Source organism: Colletotrichum tamarilloi (assembly GCF_030869305.1).
Source record: "Colletotrichum tamarilloi strain Tom-12 chromosome Unknown Scaffold_49.1, whole genome shotgun sequence".
NCBI classification, from domain to species: domain Eukaryota; kingdom Fungi; phylum Ascomycota; class Sordariomycetes; order Glomerellales; family Glomerellaceae; genus Colletotrichum; species Colletotrichum tamarilloi.
In genome coordinates, this window is record NW_026849432.1 from 27,126 (window position 1) to 52,069 (window position 24,944).

Below are 24,944 nucleotides of genomic sequence, written 5' to 3' on the forward strand. Positions count from 1 at the left end.
TTCCTTCAGTCAGTGAGCTTACTACCGCAGTGCCACAGCCATACCCTGCTTACTGGCCAACAAGGATGCCATCTCACCGTTCTATCTTGACGGGTTATCTCAGACTCTCGACCTACCATGGTCCGGAAGTATGGAATTACCGCCTACTTCCCACTCGTAATATCGATTTTACTCCATTGTTCTATCCAAAATTAAGTGAGAATGAGGTTTGGAAAGAAGGATACTGTTTTATTTTCATTCACATATATCTATATCTATATTTCTATATATGTGGTATACTATAGTCAACAGTTTCTAGTAGCGAACCTAGGCGCCATTTACCCTTTTTCAGAGGGATCTGGCGTTAAACAATTCACCATCGTTATCATTTGCTCACTGGTCAACCCTTTGCCCTTGCAATGGGTATCCAGACTCAAGGAACCAATAAATCAATTCAAATTAATGTTGACTCCCCTTTGTAGAGCGAGTTCATCTGTCCAACGCCATTGAAATAGAGTTGGCTTGACTAACTGGCATCTGGATGTGTTGCAACCCTGCCATAGCCTAGTCTCAACTTACTGTGTAGGTACTTCAGCTAGGCCCCCTGACGAAAAACAACAGAGACAGCGGCCTCCTTCGAGGGAACTAATGCCCTCGCACACGGTAACGATTGGGCAATCTCTGTGGTCTCATTTTCCTTGACAGCCTAGCGAGGTTACGCAACCGCTTGACATCACCCTCGGTGACAATCATTTCGTCACCCCTCATCACTAGTCCATGCTTACTGACAGGGAAGCCCGAATTGAGCAAGAGATAAGAGAGCATCGAGATTGGCCTGCGAGTGAACTCTTGCCCACCACCTCGGAGTTTGATTCAAACAAGGCGGGGTAACAGAACTTACAGGAATTGGAGAAGATGCGGGCGCATGACCGTTGTTGCACATGTTGCTGGCTGGTTGAGATGCTGTGCCGCGAGTTCAGGGTCCACCAGGAGCTTCACACTACCGCGGCGCGGAGCCGGACCTCCGGGAAGCGACCTGCAGTGGTAGCTTGCCAGGTGCTTTGGCGCAGCGAACAAGCGGAAGAGGTGGCAATGAAATCTGTGGCCGGTGCTGTGTTATCTGGCAAAAGAAATGTTGGACCTTGATCAACGTAGCCATCACCAATGGAGCAAGCCTCTCACCATTAAGCTTTCTCGTGACACAACACGACGCATGGCTCGTGGGACGGTTGCAAAATCCGGGCAGGCTGACACAGGATGGACTGGCTGCCAAGATAAGCCAGCTGCGTGGCCAGAGAACGGTTCACGGTTCACGGTTGTCCTGTTGCTAGCGGGAGGGCTAATCTGGCAGGCCGGGGATCTATCTGGCCAAGGACCAAATCCGCGTGCGAAATGGGGCCCGCTGGTGCTGAGACCCGGAATTTGCGGGGAAGCAGACCAAGTCAATCGTTGTTGAAGACGAAGACGGATGGGAATCCCAGGAACGAGTCAGGAAGGGAGCTGCGGATGTGGATAGTCTGGGGAAGTGTTGAACAGAGGGGTTGGTCAAACCAGGGTTCGGGGAGGTCGGCGGTGTTCTGGTTGGCTTGGGAAGGGATGACGGGTTCGGGAGGGGTGGGATCTAGGTAGAGCATCAATAGAAGAAAGAGAAGATAAACGTTCCAATATGTGTGCCACGATATAACAGGTGCGGTGCTAGAGTTCTTCTTCGAGTTTCGACGTGGGATACAGGCGTGCATAGACAGAGGATGTAGCGAGTCGTGAAGTTGCGTCGAAAGAAACATGTTCCCCTCTTTGCTTCGTTGCTTCGGCCACTTTATTGACTCGAGTAGCCGGGTGTGGTGCACCAACGAGTTGAAGAAGACATTGTATCCGTAAGGTACGGAGTTGGATACTGTCCGCCATCCAACCAACCCCCACTGCCCACGTCCCTGTCTCCAGCGGCTGAGAGACCAGGCTGCTTCGCCAATCTCTCGTCGCTGAGATCCTGCGTGCCGCCTGAAATGCATCCTGGTCCAAGCGGCGGAGGGCAATTGAAGCAGTGTGCAAGTCGCTCACGGATGGTTTGTCTATCCGGGGCAGTACTTGCTAGGGCCCGTCTGCATGCCAAGTGGACGCAGTCAAAGATAGAAGGAGGAGGCGTCGAATTCCGGCATGTCGAGCTAAGGTAGCCTGGTTGCCAATAGTCTACGTACAACACACCAAACGTGACTGATGGAGGACCGGATGGTGACACGACAGCTGCTCGTGTTGGTCGAAGAGACACGAGCGTAGGTACTACGGGTTGAAAATGTGGTCGGAAGAGGAGGGAATTGGGAATTTCGATGTGACCGTCTTTGGCACTTTTGCATCGGAAGGCTTCCAAAGCAGCCTAGACCTCCAGGGTCTTGGTCTTGGGTTCAGAGGAGGAGAATATAGGCTTTGAGCTTGTCGAGTAACAACAGGTCTGTGATCAAGGTTGGTAGTCTGAACGAGTATGGCTCCCGCTGACAAAAGTTTGGTACTTGTACATGCTGGAGACGATGCAGCCAGCTCTTAGCCTTTCCCGTCTGGTCTGAAGTCAGAGTTCGTTTTTCGAAGCTCGAGATGTTTGAGGTGGCAGAAACATGGGCAGATGATGGTGCCTGCGGATGGGCCCATGGTGGTCAATAGACGGCCCAAAGTGGCGAGAGCAAGCATGCGATGGCACGCGAGATGGGACGTCTGTCTATTGTCCGCGTGTGTGCTTGGTGGTCCAGAAGGTAGACTGCATTGAGCTTGGTATACGCTGAGTGCAACCGTATGCGTGGTGAACTGCGGGCGAGGTGGATGAATGTCTCTGAGTCTGCAGATGCGAGTTGTGTGGGAATCTTTGCAGTCACAGGTGTCTGGCAGTGATTGTGGTGGTGGTCCCGGTGGTGGTTCCGGTGCTGAATGGGCGTTGAAAGGGTGGTGGGGTACGTACCGCAGATGGTCGGTTCTGATGCAAGACCGAGGGGGGAGGGGAGGGGGCAAGGGGGAGGACACGCAGGAGGAAGAGAGGAGTCCCTAGAAGATGTGCAAAGATGGCAAAAAGCAAGACAGGAAATGCAGATAGGAAACGATGGGATAATTACAGCCCAATGCGTCCCAAAAAGATCAGCACACCTAACGAATTGAGTGACCGGGACAGAGACAGGTGGGAGAGACATAAGCAGTCAAACAGAGACAGAGAAACAGAGACCCGGAGAACGTGAAGAGGACCCCTTCTTTCCCGTGTTGAGTCCTTGCTAAAATCCTTCCATCTGCAGCCCAGCTCCTTCCTACCATCTGTGTGGATGGTACAGGGTACGAAGAGTGGGAGAGTACGAACGACCGGCGTGACTTCCACAGCAGTCAGAGACAGGTGCAACTCGCAAGTGCAATGGAAGTCAAAAGTGCAAGTGCGCAGGTGCAGGTGCAGGTGAGAGTCAAACGTCCCGTCGCTCTTTCCCACCTCTGGCGGCTGGTTTGATTACCCCGCAAATCATTCGATTGGGTGACGTCGACAAGCGGGGGTCTGGCTGGTTCAGAACCCGGCCGTCTAGTGGCTGCGAGCGCCAGTCCAGCACGTCCAGCACTAGAGACTGCGCTAAGGCGGGTACGTACCGCGCAATGCCGCCAAAGTGTCTTTGCTGGAAGCAACGCTGAGGCCATGCCTTCCATGATTGGGTGGTGTGTCTGTGAGCTTGCGCTGGGTAGGCAGCCGGGGTTGTGGTATCGTGGATGAGGAAGGCCCTGAGGGTGTGGGAGCTGCCGTAGCCTCCGCGCCAATCTTCCATGCTGAACTTGGCATTTTGGGTCTTCCAGGCCATCTCTGGCTCCAAAGGTTCGTGGTGGCTCCTTCCCTCCACGATTCCACCATTATCCAGTCAACCAGTGCAGGTCAGAGGTGCAGGCAGGTGCAGGTGCCGTTGGTGTTGCAAGGGCAAGGAATGGTACGAACGGCAAGAACGAGAGCGAGGGCGAGAGAAGGAACGAATAGACAGGCAGGAGCAGATGCCGCAATGGAAGGAGCAAGTGGTAAACTGCGTTCCTTCCGCGGCTCCATCAAACAAGCCTCCTCTGATCTCCAGTCTTCTCAATGCCATTCAACTTGGCAGACGCACACTGGAACCCTTCTCCATCAACATCACGATCTTTGCGTTGACATCGAACCTCTTTCATCTGCCTGGCTGCCCTCCTTTACCCTTCTACGAAACTACGGATACGACACGACTGCAATACATCAGCAACCCATCAGAAACTCACTTCTATCCACACAGAGCCATAAAACACATTCATCACGGCACCACAGAGATAGCAGCTTGTGTGCTTGTCAAGCATTCCAGCCTGGCGACTGGCCAATCCTTGGCCCCTATCTTAAGATCGAGTTTGGAACCCAAGAAGCTATTATCGGCCCCTCAAACGCACGCCGACCGACCGACCATCCGACACCGCATTCGCCTCTTCCCCACACGCACCGCCATCCCACCACCATTTGCCTGTCCTGGCTGAGCAAGCAGACCCACGCCATCCGCTCAACAACCAGCAACCGCCGACCAGCCAGCAGCCCACCCCCGGCAACCAAGCACCTCGACACTACCAAGCACACACGCACGCAAGCACACACCACCGTTTTTCCCAAACCACTACAGAACAGTGAGAACAACCAGCCATCCCCCTCTAGCCCGTTTACTCTGCCAATCTGGTCCTCCCTGACTCTCTGCCCCTGCTACCTGGCCCGTCCTAGGGTGCTGCCACTGATCCAAGACCTGCCCCCTAAGCTTCGACGTCACTCAATTTAGAGCTTCAACCCGCTTTGCTGCTTGTGCAGGAAGCGCCGCTTAGAGGGGACGCTTCCCTCGTCGATCCCCCAGCACAAACGCACAAACGAAGCACAAAGACGGAATAAGTCTCTCTTTCTGACTCTCGCCAGGCCAGCAAACCCCTTGATCGACACCTTTCCACGGCGCACTACAGAGGTACGCTCATCCCATCCCTGGCCCTTCCCTTGTGATCAACCTTTTGTAACCCGCCCCTAGTGTCACCCCAAATCAGTCCATCGGCCACCTCGATATATAACCACCCTGTTCCACACATCCGCACCTGTCGAACGATTCTCCGTTCGATCCCTCTTTCGATTCTTTCTAGATCTCACCCCACGCAAGACGCACCTCCGAAACACAACTTGGACTACCCTCTGACTACCTAAACGCATACAACAACCCGACGCACGACATACCGATATCCCCGACTACATATACTACAGCCCCCAATTCGTTCCTTACTATCTCTTTTGCCCATCATGTCCAACGACAACTCCAACTCCAACCAGAACACTCAGAACAACCCGAACGAAATGCATCGCCAGAGACGTGGATCAGTCACCCAGCAGGCTATCGCTGGTCTCTTCAGAAGCAACTCCACCTCCAACGGCGGTGCATTCCCTGGCACCAGCGATGCTCAGAGACGGAGACTCTCCGTCACCACCGGTCTCGGCCTCACTGGAACTTCGCCCACTGGTGCCAGTGCTTTCAACTCTCTCCGACGGGGAAGTCTTTCGACCAACTCCAACGACTCCATCGATGAGAATGCAATCGACGAGGAGGAGATTCCCCCCAACGCCCGCACAGCACCTACCACTCCCTTCACCCGCAGAATGAGCTTCGGAGCTCAGGCAATGCGCACCATGCGCAATGGCGGTGGAAGTCCGGGTTCAAACGGTAATGATTTACCCTCTGCTTCTGCCACTCCCGTGCCTAGCACTCCTGCTGCCCTCGACAGACGTGGCAGTGTGCACTCTCCACGAGGTCTTGGTTCGGTTGCGAGTTCCACGCCACCGACCAATACTTCGTCCATCGCTGCTGCTCTGTCGTCGGCCAGGCGTCGATCTAGCAGCACTGTACAGGCAAGCATTGCACACAAGCAAAGATCATCTTCTGACGTGTTCTCTCGCCCAGACCAAGGTTTCAACTGGTCCGAGCAGCTTAGATCTCGCGCCGAGAGCTCTGTTCAGGGACCACGAGCGTCCTTTTCTTTCGGCTCTGGTCTTTCATCCTCTCCTCCTCGCGGCCCCGGCAATGGCGTCGCCCACGATCGTCAGAAATCAGTCTCCGAGATGCCTGCTCCTCCCGCCCAGGCGGCTGCTATGAAGCCCAAGGCTCCCGAGCGACCCAAGCCGGATGCCTTCCAGGAACGCATTCTCAAGGGCGATTTCTACATGGACTGAGAAGCCCACGTCAGGAACGGCTACTACGACTGATGTTGACCATCATGCCATCGTAATAAGCCCCATCAAAGATGGCATTTCACTACAAGAACATGATTTTCGCCATATGGAAAACGAGCAAAAGATCATCAAGCGTTTCACAGATTCTGAGCGTCCTTATCCCTGTCTATTTTTTAAGCTGGGGAACACTTTCTATCGGCTCAACCCCACGTGGCGTTCGGTTGGTTGTGATGCAGCCCGGTTGCGGCTGCACACTGAGCGGGGAAGCTCCATACCACATGCACATGAGACTGTTGTCTCACATTTGATCACGGAAGCGGAATGCAACTGCAATTTCACGAGGAGTTTACAAACGGCATGGGGAATATGGAGGAGGACAATCGCAAATTGCAAGATTTCGGGTTCCAAAATAAGATTGGTCCGGAAAAGAACATGCCTGGCTATTGCTTGCGTCCCATCAGGAAATGTTGATGGTGTCAAGATCTCGACATGGATTCATGTCCGGCGTACGGAGAGGGGGAAAGGCTTCGGTATCGTTACATCGCTGGCTGTCACGCGGCGATAGCTTTGGGTTGAGGACGGGCTTGTACCGACGGCCGGACAGACTGAAAGTGGGTGGAAGCATGGATTTTGCGTTTTATCAGGCGGCCGCGATAGGTACAGAGTTCACAACAGGCCGGACTTGGAAGAGGGGTTAAGTTGCGGGCACACAGCCCGGGCGAGAGGCGGATGAACGGTCGGCGACGAACGCCGAGCTTAGCTACCATGAGAAACACGCTCGGACCCGAATTGAAAGTTTCGCGGTCCCTACCTAAAATCTTGATGTTATCATTCAGTGAGACCTCACGAAGCATGGCCAAATACGAGGGGTGAGTAATAATATGTAATGCGAATGTGTGCCTGTCGGGTCGCGGCAAGCAAACTTGTTAGACACGGGTGGTAAGCAGCCAAGGCATCCCCGAAAGACACAGCGTGGGATTAAACTGGGCCTCCATTCCGGATGGTCGGTATCTCGTTCCCATTCGCCGGGGACCAGGCTTGCAAGGTCTCACTAGCGGGCGGCGAATTTGCACGTACGTATAGGCACCGTAGGGCAGCAGGTGGACTCGGGGAGGCGGGTTGGTTCCACGGAGGCTTCTGTCATCACATTCCCCCACGTGAAGCCGTGGTTGGCAGTCCACCGCAGGTCCCGTCCTATCCGGGGGTGACGGAGAGTCATCGTCAACCAAACGCATTCCATTTGTAAGTCAAGGCAAGGCGTAGTTGGCATGTGAAGAAGTGGGTAGGTAACGAGTGGGGTGGTTGATGTATGTTGTGTGAATGATAATTGAGAGAAAATCTATCCTTTTTGTTCGCCTGCCCAAGCATCTATTCCTCGTACATAGGTATCTCGTATAAATAGCACATGCAAAAAAAAATAATAAACACAACGACATTGCTGAGATGGGTGGTGGAGTTTCGTGGGAGTGTAGAATTGGATGGTTTGCGAGAGCACAACTCAATTCCACTCACGAGCTCCCGAAACTCACTTGTGCTGTAGCGAGCGACCCTCGACTCCAATTCCTCTCTGTTTCCATCCGCCCATCCCCTCAGGACACTGGTTTTTCACCTTCCAAGAGAGATGGATGAAGCCTCTTGGATGAAGCTGGGTTCTGCAAACTTCGTCTCTTGTCCAGTCAGAGCAAAGTGCATGTACTCCTGCTCCCCAATTTTCCTCCTCTTGTGCCTGACTTATTCCAAAACCGCCCCCTGGGGAATGTCAGAAAGGTTAAACTTCTCATCTTTCCCCTGGCGGAGCCCGAGGTGTTCCAACATTCCCTCTGCTCCTCATTCTTTCCCCAGAGTTCCCCGGATCCGTCCTCGGCCGAAACTAAGATTCCGCCTTCCCATAGTACGGCAGTTTCATGTAGATGAAGGTTGGCGTTGTATAGACGAGTCGAGATTCTTTGGACGGGCTTCTTTGTGTGATGTTTCGGCTCCGAGTGTGTCTGCTTTACTTTCCCAAGTCCGAGCAGGTCTGGAAGTGTCGCTGGAAAGCTTAGCCAGAAAGGATGTGGGTCGGTCAGCAGTGGTATCGTGGTGTCTGTCATCGCTTTCGGAGTGTTCCGTAAACGAGTGAACCTTCCCGTTCCCCTTCTTGTCGGAAAGTTGAGGTGAGGATGAGACGGGGTCTGGAAGCAGAGCCCGGAGGTCGGTGCTAAGTGACAGCCGCATAAGCAAAATCCGACGTCGGACCCAGGGTGTCTCCATTACCCCGGCCGGATAGGCAAAGCCCGTCTGCCAGGTTCATCCCAAACCCCGAGCGTGAATGAACGCCGTCGCTCCCGCCGTATGTACGCGCATGAAGCAGTTGGTCGTCGGAGCGGCCTTTTGCCTGGAGGTGCGTTCCCGTGATTCGACACCTTTCCCGGTGTTTTCATTCACATGGGAAACATGGGCGGGCCAGATCCACCAGGCATCCCCTCAAAAATCTCCCCGAGCCCGCTCATCCCGCTCAACCACGGGTCCTGCGCCATAACATACCGCATCCCGTTGCTCAAGCTCCCTGGACTCGTCCCGAACCCCGTCGTGATCTCCTCGAGCGATAAATCATTCGTGAAGCCCGGATCGAGTCCGAAATCTTGTAAGTCGTTTGTCCAGACGGGATTCAGCCAGGGTGCCACTGAATTCGGCCCGGGTCCGGCTCCCGGTCCTGCTCCGCTTCCATCGCCCGGACCTGCAACTGTCGTCGCCGCCGTACCGCTCGACGCCGCTGTCCCTGGCCCGGAACCAGGTCCGTCCATCGGGGTAGGTGTCACGGCGCTCGGGTCGTAGAGGAAAGATTGGCGTGATGGAGGCGGGTTCCAGAGGATATTGTTCGTCGCGCCACCACCGCCGCCGCCGCCAGAACGATCATTTTGCGTGGCAATCTCTGACAGCAGGTGAAGAGGCGTGTTAGCGGCGGGATACTCCTGCATCGGCGGGTGCTGTTGCCCCGCATACACCCGTCGCTGCGCCTGGTGCTGCTGCTCTTCGGCGGCAGTGGAAGCAGGCGTCGCCTCCGGCCGCCGAGAAGACGACTGCGCAGCAGCAGAAGCCGGTGTCTCGGGCTGCGAATTCGAGGTCTTGAACCCAGCAGCAGCAGCTTCCGGCACGGGAACACCCATCGCAAGCCCCTTACTCTGCTTCAAGAACCAACTCCTCAACATGACCAACACAATCAAGAACTTAGCCGCAGGCCGACTTCGATCATCCGACGCGGCGGCGCGGAACTTTTCCAGCAGCGCGTCGAGGTAATACTCCACCTTCATGTTGTCCTTGTCAATCACCCTACCCAGCTCTGAACCGGGCGCCGTAGCGGAAAAGTACATTTTGATGAGGACCACGACGGCGTACGCCACGCGGACAAAGTTGAAGACGGGCAGGCAGCGGATGCTGGGCACCTCCATTGCTAAAAATGCCTCGAAGATGCCGTCAATGGCCGAGAGGCAGGCGGACAAGGCGTTGATGTGCGAGGTTGTCAGGGTCAGGTTCGTGAGCATGCCGTCCTTGAGGGTGGCTGTGTCAAAGGGCGGGCGGATGTCGTCCATTTGGGTGTGGAGGGCGATTTCGTGCATGTAGAGCGAGAGGACGTGGAAGGACATTTTGAGGGTTGCTTCATCAATAGTCGTCAGTCACAGCCTTATGCAACCGTCGTGAGTATAAATAGAGGGGGTGATAACTCACATTGCATTTCCTCCTTGGGAACGGAAGCACTATACTTCTCCAAATCCCTCTCCAGCATCCTCAGCGAATACTGCGTTCTCGAATCCGTAATATTTGGCACCACAGCCGGGTCATCCATGGAGAACTGTATCCCCACCTCCTCGGCAAGCCGATGCGTCCACACGAGGTGACAGAAATACTTATCCGACGGCGCCGCGTCCGCGCTCGTCTGCAGCGCCTCCATCGATTCGGCCATGAAACTCGTCCACCGCACCAGGTTCGGCCGGTGCAGCGCCATGGAGGTGTTCGCCGCCAAGAAATACGCGGCCAGCCACGCCCGCCGACACTCGCTCGTCGTCGGGTCCGGAGGCGGCGCCCTCTTGAACGGGTGGTTGCGCCACTGGTAAGGGATCTGCATCTTCCTGCCCGCCGTGCGCCGTCCCAGCCCGATATCCAGCGCCATCACGGCGCCAATATGCACAAGCTGGTAAAACTTGAGCTCCTCAAAGTGCTCCGGCGGCCAGTACCATATCACAGCGACCTGCAGCGCCTGCACAATCTCCAAACTCTTCTCGCCCGTGATGATAATCTTCTCGGCGAAAATCTGCATCAGCTCCTTAACCAGCCTCCGCTGCACGTTGGGGCTCTCGGAGCTCGACGCCGCCATGATGGCCAAGAAAAGCAGCGGCTTCGCCCTCCTCGTCTCTTCTGCCGTCGCGCCGCGCGGGAACACTACCGCCGGCATGTGCGGTGCCATGAGCGTGTTGTACCGCTCAAACAGCTCCGCCGCTTTCTCCGCGCTCAGGATCCCGCGCTCCACGACGTCGGCGTAGTCGCTGCCCATGTGGATCGGCGGCGCCGGCCTGGCCCCGATTTGTCCCCCTTCCGGTATATCGCTGCCGCTCGGCGTATCGTCTCCGCGGTCTGAGTGTTTCCTCTTTTGCCCTGCTGCGGCTGAGGGCGGCGCCGGGAAGGTAATATGGTCGAACCGCCCCTTCTCCGCCGCGTGCGCCTCCTGCGGGTCGAGCCCTTCCACAGATAACCCCGTTCCAGCAACTGTACTTGAAGTCCATTCCCTCGCAAGACCGTGACCTCCCCAACCCTTATTATACGGATTCTCGTCCCTACCTGGCGTGGATAAGGCAGCATGCGCGCTCGTCGTCGTCGTCGCCACCGCAGGCGCGGCACCCGGCGCCGCGGAGCTTCCGCGGGCCTGCAAGCTCGCCGTCAACGCATCAATCTTCTTCTCCAGCTCCGCGACCCTCGAGTCGGTCTTCTTCTGCCTCTTGCGCGTCGGCATCGTCACGACGCAGTTCCTCCCTGCCTTCTTGCACCGCTTACATGGGCCCTCGGTATCGTTCGGATCGGGTTCGCATCGCACCTTGAGACCCCGACATGCCTCACATGCGCGCGGCCGCTTAGGGTCGTCGGGGTTTCCGCCGTGAATCGAATCGTGTTGTGGCGTCTCGCCATCGTGGCCCGAATGAGGCGTCTCGGGGGAGTCGGGGTGTTGCTGGTGGTGATGGTGTCCCTGGCCCTGGCCCTCGGAGCTTACTCCAGCGGCGGCGGCTGCGGCTTCGTCATCGTGGTAGGCGCCGGCAGCGCCTTGAGAGGTCCCGCTCATACCATTGCTGCCATTGTTAGAGGGCTCCGCGCTTCGTAGTGCTGGGTCGAGAACTGCGGCGCCGTGATCCATTTCGGGAGGAGCTTGGCGAGGTGCAGTGCTGAAAGCCAATATCAGATGATCGGTGACGGCGACAGAAAATACCGACCTTTGTTCGGCGGAGGGCGCGGAGAGTTGTGGCCGACGGCTGTGCGCCGACCTTTCCGTCACTAACAAATATTAGTCAGCGGCGAGGGCAGCAAGTATCAATCAAGTCGAAGGGCAATTCAATAGTGTCCTCACACTCCCGTCTCTACTTCGCAACAGGTCAATTCGTAGTTGTCACCCCTCAAAATGAGAACATGATTCATATAGATTTTCCCGCTGTTTAAGCTAAACTAGATATATAAAATGCCAAAGCCATACCTTCGCTGCATGCGATCCCGGAAACCATGAGACGAGGTGCCACTCGCAGCTCATCACCGTCAACGCCATGCTGAGGTCTGTGAAACAAAGCAAGCATAAGCCACCAAAAACCACATGGGTGACAACAGCGCCCTGAACAGCAGTGTTTCCTGTGTCCATATGATACAAACGTTATCCCTCGGACTCATTGGATGTTCCACTTTGCATCAGGCACTCCATGTCCAGCTCACTCCTACTTCGACTCGCGAATGTGAAACAATGGACAATTCAAAGAGGCTTGGGATTTGTAGGTGATGATCGGTATTAGATAGAAGTGGAGCGCTCGGCGCCGGTCCGGATTGGTGTGATATGTTCGGGTATATTGGCGCCATCATGTCGTCCATGCCTCTTGGGCTGGCATTAATAAATAAAACGTGAAGAAAAATATGCAAGGGATGGTATCAACGCTGCGTGTGAACGAGTGGGTATGTTTGCGTAATGAGGGAGTGAAAGTGAGGCCTAGAGCAACCAGACTCACGAGAGACGATGTAAGGCATCTCAGAATTGGGTCTCTTCTCGCAATCGACTCTTGGAACTTTGTGGGTTGAGGCCGACCACGTTACCCATAAAGATGGCGCTTTCGCGTCTCTTATGTTGGTCGTATCCTGAGGAACTGTTGTCGTAGCCGCGAGCCATTTGCTGGTAGTTGTTGTTCTGGTATCCTGATGGCATGTACTGAGGCTCATATGTTGTGCCACGGCCGACAGGATAATTTGGTGGCGGTGTGGGGGATTGCCGAGCACTCTGCAGGTCCTGGAGTAGAGGAGGGGGAGTGTTGCCGGTGCGTTGCTGGCCAGTCATGGCATCCATCAGTCTCTGGCGATGCGGTGATTGACTGGACCCCGCCGATGTGGAAGGACGCGCATGTTGAGAAGGGTCGTATGAAGGCCGGTTCGGAAGCCCATTGTTCATCGAGGGCAGGGAGCCTGATCTCTCTCGGCCCGTCTCTCCTTCGGCGAATGAAGACGGCAGCTCATACTGCTCGGGTTCCAGGCCGAAGATGCCAAAGTAGTTTTGCAACAGCAGGGCAAATACCGGTGCTGGGATGTTCAGAGTCGGAGAGAACACGATGCCGACGTTGCGGACCGTCATCTTGTTCATGTCTGCGTTGTTGATAATCTTGATCAAAAACGCGATCAGATACTTGAGTAGAGTGGCGTTTGCTTGGGGCAGCCTCTGAACCAATTCAGATACAGCGGCGATTTTGTCTCTTTGGTCGGTCATCTCCGTCACCGAGAGGAACTCGAGGTGGAGGTCCCGGGTGAGTATTGTTGTCGGAAGTTCACGGAGATACAACTTCAAGAGTGACGCCACAGCATGAATGTCGTAGTAAGTCTCGTCGGTAACGAGGTTGACATCGCCCTCTGTGTTAAAGCGCTCGCGAAGCTGCTTGATAACGACGTTTGAGCCGCTCAGGCGGAAAATGCCTTCCTCCAGAATTGCGTTCTTGGCGTCCAAGTATTGAATGCATCGATACACGACGGCGGGGAGAGGCACGTTCACATCAACAGGGTGGTTGTAGCGAACAGCTTCGGCCAAAGGAGCCCCAAAGGCTTGGCGAATGGGTCCCTGGTATCCGCCCTGGGGAGGTGTTGACGAGCCGCCTTCGCTTCCACCAAACAGAGAATCCTGGCCGTCAGACGACGATCTCGTCTTAGGGCCGAACCCGAAAAAGCTTCGCTTTTTCAGCTTCTTCTCCTCGTTGACGGGAACGCCAAGTCCTGCTCTATTTCCCCACTGCGCAGAGTCGGCAATGACCTGCATATCCCGTGGAGCGGAGATCATCATTGATGGCTGCGAAGACATTCCCATGGGTTCAACAGGGTGGCTATTCTCTGGCATATGTCCATGGTTTTTGGGGCGCGCAGGTCCGCCATGGTGGGGAAGATCGCCTTGAGATGTCGCATCGTATCTCACGCCTATGAGGCTGTCGGACTCAGTAGGCTGATGGTGGTGCTGGGAAGCGGTCTTCTTGTATCGCTGCTTCTTCTTTTCGGCACGCTCAGCTGCGCTAACATGTTGGCGATCTTGAGTCTGCTGCTTCGCGGCGTGGGCCTCATCTTCTTCCGGATCTTTATAATCAATCCATCTAAGTAAAGCGTCGACCCACTGGTCTCTTTCCCTGTCATTCTCGGCACAGAGAACGTGCTTCACATGACTGGTAGAATCCTTCTTCTTTGGCTCAAGAATTAGGAATGCATGACGGTACTGGTTGTCCATGTCATCTGAGTTGGCAGACGGTTGCGGTGACTGATTTTCGTTGCTCTGGGACTGTTTGCCGATCTGAGAGCTAGGAAGCTTGATGGTGCCCAAGTGTGCACCCCCGGGCGTTTCGTAGTACTTGAGATGCGGCCCATCGAGGACAAAGAAGCGGGCTTTCCAGCCACCAAAGTTCTTGCCTCGCTTGGTGAGATATCCGGTTCTGAATGGGCGACCGCCAGGACCAGTCTTGACTTTGGCTTCCGCCATGCTCTCCATCGAGCCGGCGTCGTCGGCGTTTGGTGGCAACGTGTGAGTCGACAGATACTTGCAGAGCTCAAGAGCACTAGCGGTATCCAAAGGAGTCTCCAGAAGCTCTTCCAGGTAGTGGTTGAGAGCGATTCGCCGCGCGTCGAGCTTAGCAGGCGCGTGGCCACTGAAGAGCGACCTCTCTGGGGTCTTCGCAGTGAAGGCTGGACACTGTTTCAACCTTTGGTCGAGCTTTGCTAGCGAAGCAGAGTCCTTCTCAACCCGCCAAAGCTCGCCCGGTTCGGAACGGGAGAAAATGGCAAGAGTAAACACCGGATCCTCTTCCAGTTGTGTCAAAGACATCAAACTTGCCCGAGATGGTTTCATGCGCGAGGACGCAACCTTCACCTTAATATTCGGCAAGACGTTTGGAGGCAGGAGCAGATCAGGGTATTCCTCAGTGGTGAATCCCTTGAAGATGCGACCACGCTCAGTCGGACTGCCACGGCTCTTCTCGCTGGCTGAATCCCATCCCTTCTTGACAATGTTCAGAGGTTGAGGACTCTTGAGAACCATAGGCTCTGGGCCGGATGGTGTTTGGAGAGAGTGGCCTGGTGGGAGAGGGATCGGCTGGCGAGGTGGCCGTGGCGACAAGGGCGCGGCAGGAAATGAAGAAACACTGGGCGCAGGGCTATCAGATGATGACAGACCGCCCATCGGACGCGGGCTTGATGGTAACCCGGGGCTCAGCAAGGGAGCTTCGAGAGTAGTTGCATTCAGAACTGAGCCTAGAGAAGCTGGGATATTCTCACGCTGCATCCTCTTCGGAGGGCTTGGTGGCAAGCCCGTTGGGGCCTCAGGAATGCCCTCAGTCGGCGAGGTAGTTTGACTCTGTGGTGTGCTCTTCTTGGATAAGCTTCTCCTCTCCGCCTCTTGAATGGCCAAGATTTCCCGGTCCTGGTCGTCCTCTTCGCGTGTCCTACGGCGACCGCGTTGCTCAGTGAGGATTTCGTCCACCTCTAAAATGTCGTCAAAGTCGGAGTCAGAGTCATCGTCCTCAGCAGCTGGTTGAGATTGACTCTGGAGCTGCAGAGGAGCTGGGGGAGGCTTCCGCGGTGGTGGGGCAGGAAACTGTGAAATACCCTCGCTGGCTGCCGATGCTGGCTCTGGTACTCCAGGAGGCTTAGGTGGAGGCATGCTTGGCGGCTGGCTCGGTAGACTTCGGGATGGTGGAAGACCGAAATTCAGAGGAAGATCCATGATTTGCTCGTCCTCATGCTCCCTCCGTGCCGCTTCTGCTGCTTGTTCCTCGGCATCATGGTTGTACTGATCATAGGCGTGCTCATGTGCTTTGGGCATCTCGTGAGACGGGTCTAGTAGAGCACCAACTGCTGATGGAGGGCCGTTGGGCTGGTCGGCGGGAGGTGTGATCGGGTAGGGGGCCATGGCCATATCCACGGGTGAGTGCTTCTGGCTGTCAGAGTCTAGAGTTGGCGAGTCCGGTGCAACGACTTGTCGCTCCTTTGGAGCGCTGACGTCGACTGTCGGTATTCCTCTGCTAACGGGCATCTTGAGGACCTTGCTGCTAGTTTTCGATCCGTCTGCCCCTGTCAATTCCGGTATTGACATGACTTCTTTCAATTTCTTTCGGTACTTCTCCTTGTCTTTCAAGGCTCGTTCCAAGTCTTTGTTGAGGCCCAAAATCATGGCTCTCTGCTTGTCGACTAAGCGCCATAACTGCGCGTTCTGTTGCGATTGCGAGTTCTTCTCTTTCAATAGGTACTGGATCACCGCTTCCGGGCTGCCTGCAGTCTTGATCAATCCCTCAATGTCTGTGGGATCAGACTGACTACCAGCTGCGCCTCTGTGCGGCTGTGACTTTGTGGAGATGGCTGAAATAGCAGAGTCCATGGAGGAGTTCCGCGGCGCTCCTTTGCTCTGTTTGCCCCGCGATGCAGCGGCCAATCCTCCGGAAGAAGACATTGGAGATCGGAGGGGGCCTGCGAGAGGCCTAGATATCAAGACAGGTTCGGAAGCGCTTCGGTTATCATTCGTAGGGAGCGGTGATATTCTCGGTCTACTGTGACTGTTTCGTCTGTCAGCTGTGTAACGTATGGCGACGCAGGGAGCAACTAGAGATGGTCAAATCGGGAGGAGGCGACGAGACACACACGTACCGTAGTGTGCTGCGTTCGGGCGTGGATGAGCAGGACGAATCGCTTTGATAATATGTCTGCGGTTCTCCCGAAAGATCTACTGGAGAGCGGAAATCGTCGGTTGGCGTCGTGACTATGTCTGGGACAGTTCGAGAACGGTGGGTATGAAATCTTGCCCCGGGTGGGAAGAAAGATGACGATCGAGGAGAGAAAGGGCTCGTCGGCGAAGAAATGGCGGTACTCTCGTGGAGGGGACTGGGTATCGGGCGCCGAGGGGATCTATAGGGTGGAGGAGGGCATCAGTCAATATGCTGCCAGGCCAGAGCCGTGGATCCAAGTCCCACAATAAAGTAGGAAAGATGGTAAGGCAGCTAGAGAGTCGGCGTTGAGCGAAAAGTCAAAATTAAGAAGAGTCGCGGGCCGCCAAGACAAGCACACGATATCCTCGCAGGCCGGGGATCGAGGTAGAGAGAAGTTGCGTTCTCTTTCTCTCCCTCTGCGGTTGGAGTTCGGTGGTGGGCGGAGGCGTGGGTAGACAAGCGAGCGAGTCGCAGGACTGTTTATCCAGCGGGCGTGGAAAAGTCAAGGCAAGGTGGTAGGGTCAGGGAGGAGAAAGAAGCAGCAACAGCAGCGGCAGCAGTAAGAAAAAGCAAGGCACAGAGAGAGAGCAACCAGAGCGAAGCAGAGCAGAGCAAAGAGTGGACCGTTACTCGTTTGGTAATCAGAGCCAGTGGAGGCCTAGTGGAACGTACCTTGGAGATGGAGTAAGAAGAGGGCTGGTCGCACTGCTAGGAGTGTGACTGGCAGCGGTAGCGGTAGCGATGCTTGTATTGGCGGTGGTGGTGCTGTTGTTGCTGATGCTTGCAGGATCGGATGCTGGGATCAAGAGGCCTGTCGTGGGGCCATCCTTGGAAGAAGGGGAGTAAGAGGAGACGTCTGCGACCTGCAGCCGGTGAAGAGGATGTTTTTGGTGAGGGAGGCGAGGGTGATGATGAGCAACGGGGGCGACAGCAGAACGACGTGGAGCAGCATCAGCAGCAGCATCAGCAGCAGAAGCAACGGCCGGAGCAGAAGCAGAAGCGGATGCGTCAACGGGAAGTCCAGACGTGGAAGTCGTACCAGAAGCATCAGGATCTGAAGTTGAGCCCTGGGCACTCTGAGTCTGGAGCGCAAGCTGCGACATGGTGGGCAATGCGACGGAAAGACAACTGGCCGGCGGCCCAACTAGGGGTGTGTGCAGGGTCAGAGCTTAACGAAGGACAACCTCGCAGCGGTTTCGAGATGCCTGGGTAACCCCGACTGCCGTTGCATGTAGACCGGCCTCTTTCTAGACGGGATGCAAATTGCAGTGTAGGTATTTTATTTTTGTTTCTCGGGAGCGAGCGAATCCAGCCGGGAAGGGACGCGGACGGAGAGCGGAGCCGAGGGGCCAGTCGTGCAAGGACTAGCCGAAGCAGACCAGAGTCGACTCTGATCTGTTCTAATGCAGATAGGTAGCCAGTCGCAAAGGCCGATTTTTGGCTCTGCTGGGTTGGGTTTTGGAGGTTGAGGTTGTCGTCACGGGTCGTTGTAGTATTGCAGGGCGAGCAGGACGTAAGACGAGGATGTGGAAGGACGAAGAAGAGGTTGTATCTTGGACGTGGGCCAGAGCAGAGCACAGTAGATCAGATGAATTGCGTCCTTCAGGTCCCAAGGGAGGGATAGGAGGCCCGTCTCGCGGTGCCGGATATGCTTTGTGAAAGGAATGCTGCCAGCCGGGCGTGGATGAGACAAGTGCCCGTTGTCTTGGGTAGGCGTGCGCGTGTGCGTGTATGTATGTGTGTGTATTTGTGTGTGTGTGGTGTTGTGACGGGGGGCGATGCTGGACGAGAGGACCATTGGCTGGCACAGACGCAGAAAGAGAGCGAAAGAAGCAACTCGGCTATGGACGATTTGGCATCCGTGAGGTGAGGCCAGAAGCAAAGAGACGGGAGGATGTGGCCGTTGGGGTGGCCGAAGTGTAGGTTTTCCGATGAACAATGCAGTGCAATGCAACGCGAATGATGGTGGGCTAGGCCGGACAGACCCAGCTTCAGAGTCGACCAGCGTTGAAGGGGAAAGGATTTGGTGTTGTGGTGTTGTGGTGTTTTGATCAAAGAACCCCCTTATTTCCTGTCTTGCCGCTTCCAGCAACTAGCAAAGGGAGGCTGATCCGTGGTGCTGTTCGTGGCAGAGGAGGGTAGCATTCGAGTCGACCGTCAATAAAATTAGCGGAGAGCCTAGAAGTCTGGATAAGAAGATCAGAATATCATCTGTATGGCAGTAGTCCATTCAACTAGTCGAGCGTGTCTGTCGCCAAATATCCATTCCAAAATAATCCAGGGCAGGTCGGCAGCGGCATTCGCAACCGAACCTTAACAGGAGAGGGAGACGGGGAGGAGAGGAACGTACATCTGAAGGTTAAACAGGGTGCCGGGGAATAAGTGGCCGGCCGATGGTGGTGGTGGTGGTAGTACCTCGAAGCGTGAGTAATGGAGGTATCTTTGCACCACCGATACCCCGATAAGGTACTTGGAAGCCACAGGGGCCAATGACAATCAAATAGTCGTAGCAGCAGGATGCGTGGACTGTGAATTGGCTGCAGGTGGTGCAGTCCCCTGTTGCTGCTGCTGTACGTTCCTGGTCGTGTGGGTGGGTTCGTGGTTCTTGGAGTCTGCATCTGCCGCTGCAAGGTGTGGCCAGAAAGGGAAGGATGCAGTTGGGATATGGAATAGTCTGTCCTCCGTGATAACCATACGCTGGTAGGTCTCCTGAGGGCCTTCGAAGTTCCGTCCGTTCAGGGGCCGACTCGGGGAAGAGGAGCGAGGATGAGAATGTCGGAAAGAATGCGAGCGTGGCGGGACGTATAGACGTGGACGTGGGGAGGAGATGAAGAGGAGGAGGCAGAAGAGATTGGATTGACAATGGCCACTGGCCACTGGCAAGCCGCAAAAGAGATGCGATGCACCATCAGCATTGACCTCTGGGGTTCATTTTGCATCCCGTTGTTGGTCATCCGGATGATGGATCCCTCCCTTCCATCGTCCCCTCCCTCGAGGCTCCGTGGCACCGTGGCACCGTGGCTTCTCGACCTTTAACGTGCTGGCTAGCATCGGAGCAATTGCTGTATCCTCCCCGATAGTTGTATCCCTTTGGAGCCTTTGGCCCCCACGGTGGGCGGGAATGACGGTGCTCCATACACGTGCCACTATCATTTTAAAGCGATACTTGGTGCGGGGGCCTCGAAGACACGCTGCATAGAATGATGCTACAGCATGAAAGTCTGGTAGCGAAGAAAGTATTCGCCTGTTAACCCTGTCAGCCATTGCCTCTAGTTCGCATACTAAGGGTGATTTGGTCATTTAGTGTTGGACTCTTAAGGTTGTGAGAAACGTCTTCATCTCCCAGGGCAGCCGGTCTGCCGCTGGTGTGTCAATGGCGAAACCGTCATCCTAGATTTGTTGTTTGTCGTCCGTAGTCTTACCGCCATGATGACTTTGATGGCGCTCTGGACCTTTGCCTCAGTAAATTAAGTCGTAAACAAGGGGACTGTTCATACGTATTTTGCTGGTTTTTCTCTTGCGGGTAAGAAATAAACTGAGGTTTGCTCAAGTCACCAGCATGTTGAAAGTGCTTAGGCTTACATAAGGCTGTTTCCAAGGTACCTGCGTGCCTGCCTACCTTGCCTTGCCGTACCCTGCCTTTTAGTGCGGGCAGTTGCTCCTTCACGATATCACCTTCCTTTCGGGTTTATGCAATTCACTCTAGAAAGTGCCGACCTCCCTACCTTGGTAGATTGTTCTTTCCGCAATAGACAACGGGACTGAATGTAGCAAGAGGTGCCTTCCATTGCTCCTGCATGTGCCCAAGTAGGTTGACGAATTATTACCTAAGGTACTAGAGACACTGCGAGGCACTTCTTTCTATCCTGCCTTCCTGCAGGACATGAGGCATCCCAAGGTTCCTTACCCTACTTATGGTCCTGATGTAAGTCCTCCAATCTTCATGCTTCGTGTTTTTTTTGCATCGACTTCAATCTCCGACCACGTCTGATTCCCTGCCTCTTTATTTTTGGTTTCACTCCCTTCGTCCAGGCCGACTGAACCAGCAAACCGGCACCACTAGGTGCCGTAGGAACCTTACCAACACGGGCACTCACGGTTTCCCACGTCAGCCACGTGTGCAGCAGCAGCAGCGGCATGTTGAGCTGGCGAGATTTGGCCCCAAGGCATCCTCAGACTCCATCCCACACGTCCGCCCCGCGCCCTTAGAGACTTGCTATGCCAATCTCAAGTTTTGGTTCTCGATCCCGACTCGTTAATCTCTTCCTACCCCGACGGCCTTTCCACAACTACGGTCCACGGTATCTGTCTATCTATGGAGAACAGGTCGGTCACGACCAGATGTCACTGGTTACTCAAGCTTCATGTATCAAAGAGGGCTGGAACTCTCCGACTCCCATTAACCTTTGACGTATGGACCAACCCAGACCGTGGTCTTGACCGCTCGGCTCCGGAAAGTACCTCGCCCTTCACGACACTACACAACCCTCAAATTCATCCAATAACCTGCCAGACACTCAGCAGCCAATATCAGCAACATATTGTCGTTGCGTAATGTCCCGAATGTCCCGCACCGCTGGCGAGTGGCCACAGGTCATCTTGCCTCTCTCCCGAAACACCGGCTTTCTTGAAACATGTCAGTCACGAGTCCGCGTACGACAAACAAATCTACGTATTACAGATCAGTACGGAGCACACACGCCAATTGGCTGGTGGCATTTGGCTCTTTGCGCTTCCCCGCCGTCGTCACCCACAGCAGCTCTTCCCAAGCTTCATCAGCATCGCAAGGTTCGAGTCGCCTTGTCATCCGGCTCCATCCTCCTTCAGACATCTCTACATCTTCCACACCGTGCACCGATGCTCCTTCTCGGCACTTGAAGAGACTTGAGTCTTCGAGCTGGCCAACGACACTCACTCACGAGTCATACTGTTCAACGACTAGGAATCAAGCTGTCCCCTACAAAGTACACGATCAAAACATCTCCAGTTCTCCTACGGACATGCTTCCTCCACCACATCCATGCATGCATGGCACGGGTGCCGTAGCGCTGTGGGCCACTTTCACACACCCCAGATTCCTAACGCCACGACCCAAGGCCTTAATTAATCTCAGGGCCAGGGGTCTCTGCTCAGTTTGCTCCAATCATACCCCTGCGTTCTTCGTCTTCCTGGTTTTCGTCCCTCTTTGAGGTCCTCAAGTCCCAGACATTTGATGCCTCCACTTCAAAAACAGCACTTCCACTTCCAAGACCAGGGCTAGGGACGGGAAAGTGGCCCAAGCGGTGTTCTGAGTCTGGACCAGCCAGGATCGAATGCCCGTCACGTCAATACAGAGAAAAAGAGAACGTACCTATGGGCACTTGAAATGGGATCCATTCGAAACTGGGATCCTCGCCAGTCACGGTCGTCCAGCAAATGCTATCCACGTCCCCCGTTTGCTGTCACATTTGAGATGCTATTCGCGGCGCGTCCACAGCATTCACTCGACGTGTCACGCCTTTATGGGAATGACAAACCCCACAGCGGCTTCATGCGCGAGCAGCTATCGGCTGGATTTTGTCCTTCTGCTGTTGCTTCAGACACTGTCTGCCACGTCGCGCGCTGTCCACCCACTGGGAATGTGGCACTGGGCTTTCGCCGTGATCTGGCTTTGCCCCCCTTGGCCTAGGCCTGTGGAATCCTACAATACAAAATAGAGTGGCTAGTCTTGTTAGGTATCTGGCCAGACTCGGTCTAGCACGTTTATGTGTCATGCAGGAGGTAGTACCGCTTCTGCAGGAACAGACTACAGGCACATCCTCCGCCAGCAGGAATCGTGGAATTCGCACACTGAGCCGAGAGCCAAGGCGCCCGTACTTCGTACTGGCAGGCACCTTGGGTTGGGTTAACTATGACCGGACACATGCTGCACCGTCTTCTGCTCAGCCGTCACTTGCGGCAGTCATCACGGCATAGCTCTAGGGCGTTGCCTCAACTTCGACGCGAATAACCTGGAAGGACTGTTGTCAACCCAAGATCCCTCGAATCGACGGGCTAGATTTCTAGGAATACTCGCGGGATATTCACTTCTCGGAAGCATCCGTGGTCTCGTGTTACAAGACAGGAAACTCGTCGAGCCCCTTCAATCTCCAATCTCTTCCAGTTTTGTCGCCAATTGCACTCTTGGGAGTTCGAAGTGATCCTAGACTGTTGCGCAAGTCCGAACCCGAGCGCCTGAGAAAACACGGGACTATGCAGTCAAAGACCGCTCACTCCAGCACTCACCATGCCTTCGATGACTCGGGAGCAGTTCCTAACCAAGTCATGAGGTCACACAACGCAACTGGGCAATCGCTCGAGCCTCTCATCAGCACCTTTCAATTACATCTCATGGAACAGTCTAGGCTTTGGAAGTTCCCAAAGTTGAGACGCCGTTGAACTGCGGAACAAGCGGCTACTGATCCTCGTGTGCAGGCACTTTTTAAAGAAGCCACTGACATGATTGGCACATTGGCAACTGAGAGCTTCCCAGCCTACACAGAGTGAGTAAGTTGGGCAGTCCAGATTTACGTGAGAAAAGCGGTGTCTTTGCTGCAGCTTCTACTTCCACCGATGGCACTGAAAGGCCAGTGGATCAGAAGGGGGCCGTAGAGCAATCGGTCAGGTCGGCAATTTCCTTCGATCTGAACAGGCTCGATGTCCATCCGTAGGGGCAAACAAGCCGGTACTCGAGGGGCAAATACGGCGAATCGACAGACCCACTTAGAACCGGCATTCCGAATCAAAATGGCAAGATAATTCTCTTCAGGCCCCTAAGGCTCGCGGGCGCAGACCGTCAGTTCTTTTCCAGATCCGGAGAATCGTCCCCGGTCGTGTTGATAAAGTCGACATTACGGCCTTCAATCAGCCAACGAGAGAGCTCGGAGTGGGATGGAACATGCAACAGACGGCAGTGAAGAAAGCGGGCCCTTGGAGAGACCAGGCAGGTTGTGATCAGAGGCATCAGAAGTCGATGCCAATTTAAACCGCTGCAGCGGTGTAGACTACGGAGTACGGAGTATGGCCTACGAAAACCCTCTGGCGGCAGTGCAGCTATTCCCGACTGGTGCTGTGGGCGCGAACCAGATGCGAGTACCAGGAAACCCCCTCTCCAGCGTCGCTTTTTTCCTCAGCGCCTCAGCGGCCGTTGTTTCTGGATCCTGATGGCTGGTGGATCCAGCAATCTTAATCCATTTCCATGAGCACATTCGAACCACAGGCGCGAAAGCCCAGGAGCTCAAGGCGCGCAATGAGATCCCACACTACAATCCCGTGAAGTATGAATCGCCACGAGATCCATGTCTAGTACGACGAGACAACACCAGGAAAAGGAGCATGCATTGCGCTTGTCCTGACGTGCCTGGCTTGCACTCGCGAACGCCTCGAGACGCCTGCACGAACTCATGAGCCAGAAGCCGCTCTGAATGGGAGAGACAATTGGTGGCCTGTGCCAGCCGCCTCGGAAGCCAAGCGTTAGGATCGACAGAGCCAGCCAATCAAGCGTGGCGGGAGGGCAAGAGGACTTGGACCCTGAGAAAGACAGGTGGGAACTTGGGAGCTCGTTGCATTGCAAACTGGAATAGCCCCTCGTCCCATATGCGACCCAGGCGGAATGCCGTCAGGAATTACGATGCTGGTCTTGAATTCACTGCACACAGTCCTAGGGAGCAGCCAGAGCGTCAAACACAATATGCTACTTTGTCCCAGCATACGGGGTCATCTTGATACCACGCCAGACGGCAGCTCTAGACCAACCATTGTGCGGTTCAGATCTGCATTGCAGCCCATGTTCAAGGCGGCTTGGCCAAGCATCGGGAAGCTCCAGTTCCGCTGATGAAGCTGCCCGCTACTGCACCTCACCAGCTGCAGCTCGCTTTTTGTCATGGTCGTCCGTTGCTGCAGAACACAACAAGCGATTGTTTCGTTCATATGACAAACAGCCAGCTGCATGCGAGGGCTTTGAAGCCTCAGACTACGCCAAGTACCGTAATGACAGAAGATGATTTGGAAATGGAGAGGTTCTAGTGACCGAGAGAGTGCGAGACCACTATAATCCTTCATCAGCTGCAATCACCAAGCTCAACGAGGCCCTTCGTCCGAAATCTTAGCGTGCCATTCGCAGCCTTGTGTTTGATGACCTCAGCCTACGTGGGACTTTTGGCACACAAGCTGTTCTCTGTTCGCACCAAGAACATTTGAATTTCCTTGGGCCTTGTAAACCTCCACGATTTCAACAAGAAGATGGCGTCTTTGGGTCTCCAGTGGACCCGTGGAAGGTAAGCTTCTCTGCTTCAAAGTTCTGA

The 24,944-nt window shown here is 54.9% G+C and overlaps 8 protein-coding genes across 8 annotated transcripts; 2 read left to right on the forward strand and 6 right to left on the reverse strand.

Moving 5' to 3' along the window:
- Nucleotides 1-1,421: 1,421 nt before the first annotated feature.
- On the reverse strand, nt 1,422-1,763 carry CTAM01_10506 (uncharacterized protein; the record flags this gene model as incomplete). The annotated part of the gene is made up of 2 exons (XM_060526521.1): nt 1,422-1,600; nt 1,664-1,763. The coding sequence occupies 2 exons, from the start codon at nt 1,761-1,763 to the stop codon at nt 1,422-1,424; spliced, it is 279 nt and encodes a 92-aa protein (XP_060378769.1).
- A 1,260-nt stretch (nt 1,764-3,023) lies between these two features.
- On the forward strand, nt 3,024-3,194 carry CTAM01_10507 (uncharacterized protein; the record flags this gene model as incomplete). Its single annotated transcript, XM_060526522.1, has 1 exon — nt 3,024-3,194. One exon carries the CDS (start codon nt 3,024-3,026, stop codon nt 3,192-3,194), a length of 171 nt encoding a protein of 56 aa, XP_060378770.1.
- A 213-nt stretch (nt 3,195-3,407) lies between these two features.
- CTAM01_10508 (uncharacterized protein) lies at nt 3,408-3,791 on the reverse strand (the record flags this gene model as incomplete). The annotated part of the gene is made up of 1 exon (XM_060526523.1): nt 3,408-3,791. One exon carries the CDS (start codon nt 3,789-3,791, stop codon nt 3,408-3,410), a length of 384 nt encoding a protein of 127 aa, XP_060378771.1.
- A 1,472-nt stretch (nt 3,792-5,263) lies between these two features.
- On the forward strand, nt 5,264-6,187 carry CTAM01_10509 (uncharacterized protein; the record flags this gene model as incomplete). Its single annotated transcript, XM_060526524.1, has 1 exon — nt 5,264-6,187. One exon carries the CDS (start codon nt 5,264-5,266, stop codon nt 6,185-6,187), a length of 924 nt encoding a protein of 307 aa, XP_060378772.1.
- A 926-nt stretch (nt 6,188-7,113) lies between these two features.
- CTAM01_10510 (uncharacterized protein) lies at nt 7,114-7,422 on the reverse strand (the record flags this gene model as incomplete). The annotated part of the gene is made up of 1 exon (XM_060526525.1): nt 7,114-7,422. One exon carries the CDS (start codon nt 7,420-7,422, stop codon nt 7,114-7,116), a length of 309 nt encoding a protein of 102 aa, XP_060378773.1.
- A 1,185-nt stretch (nt 7,423-8,607) lies between these two features.
- Nucleotides 8,608-11,567, reverse strand: CTAM01_10511 (uncharacterized protein; the record flags this gene model as incomplete). Its single annotated transcript, XM_060526526.1, has 2 exons — nt 8,608-9,821; nt 9,893-11,567. 2 exons carry the CDS (start codon nt 11,565-11,567, stop codon nt 8,608-8,610), a joined length of 2,889 nt encoding a protein of 962 aa, XP_060378774.1.
- Nucleotides 11,568-12,437: 870 nt separating this feature from the next.
- On the reverse strand, nt 12,438-17,726 carry CTAM01_10512 (RhoGAP domain-containing protein; the record flags this gene model as incomplete). The annotated part of the gene is made up of 2 exons (XM_060526527.1): nt 12,438-16,473; nt 17,296-17,726. 2 exons carry the CDS (start codon nt 17,724-17,726, stop codon nt 12,438-12,440), a joined length of 4,467 nt encoding a protein of 1,488 aa, XP_060378775.1.
- Nucleotides 17,727-23,878: 6,152 nt separating this feature from the next.
- CTAM01_10513 (uncharacterized protein) lies at nt 23,879-24,244 on the reverse strand (the record flags this gene model as incomplete). Its single annotated transcript, XM_060526528.1, has 1 exon — nt 23,879-24,244. A coding segment is annotated over one exon (366 nt), but the record flags the coding sequence as incomplete, so codon positions are not given.
- Between the last annotated feature and the right edge of the window lie 700 nt (nt 24,245-24,944).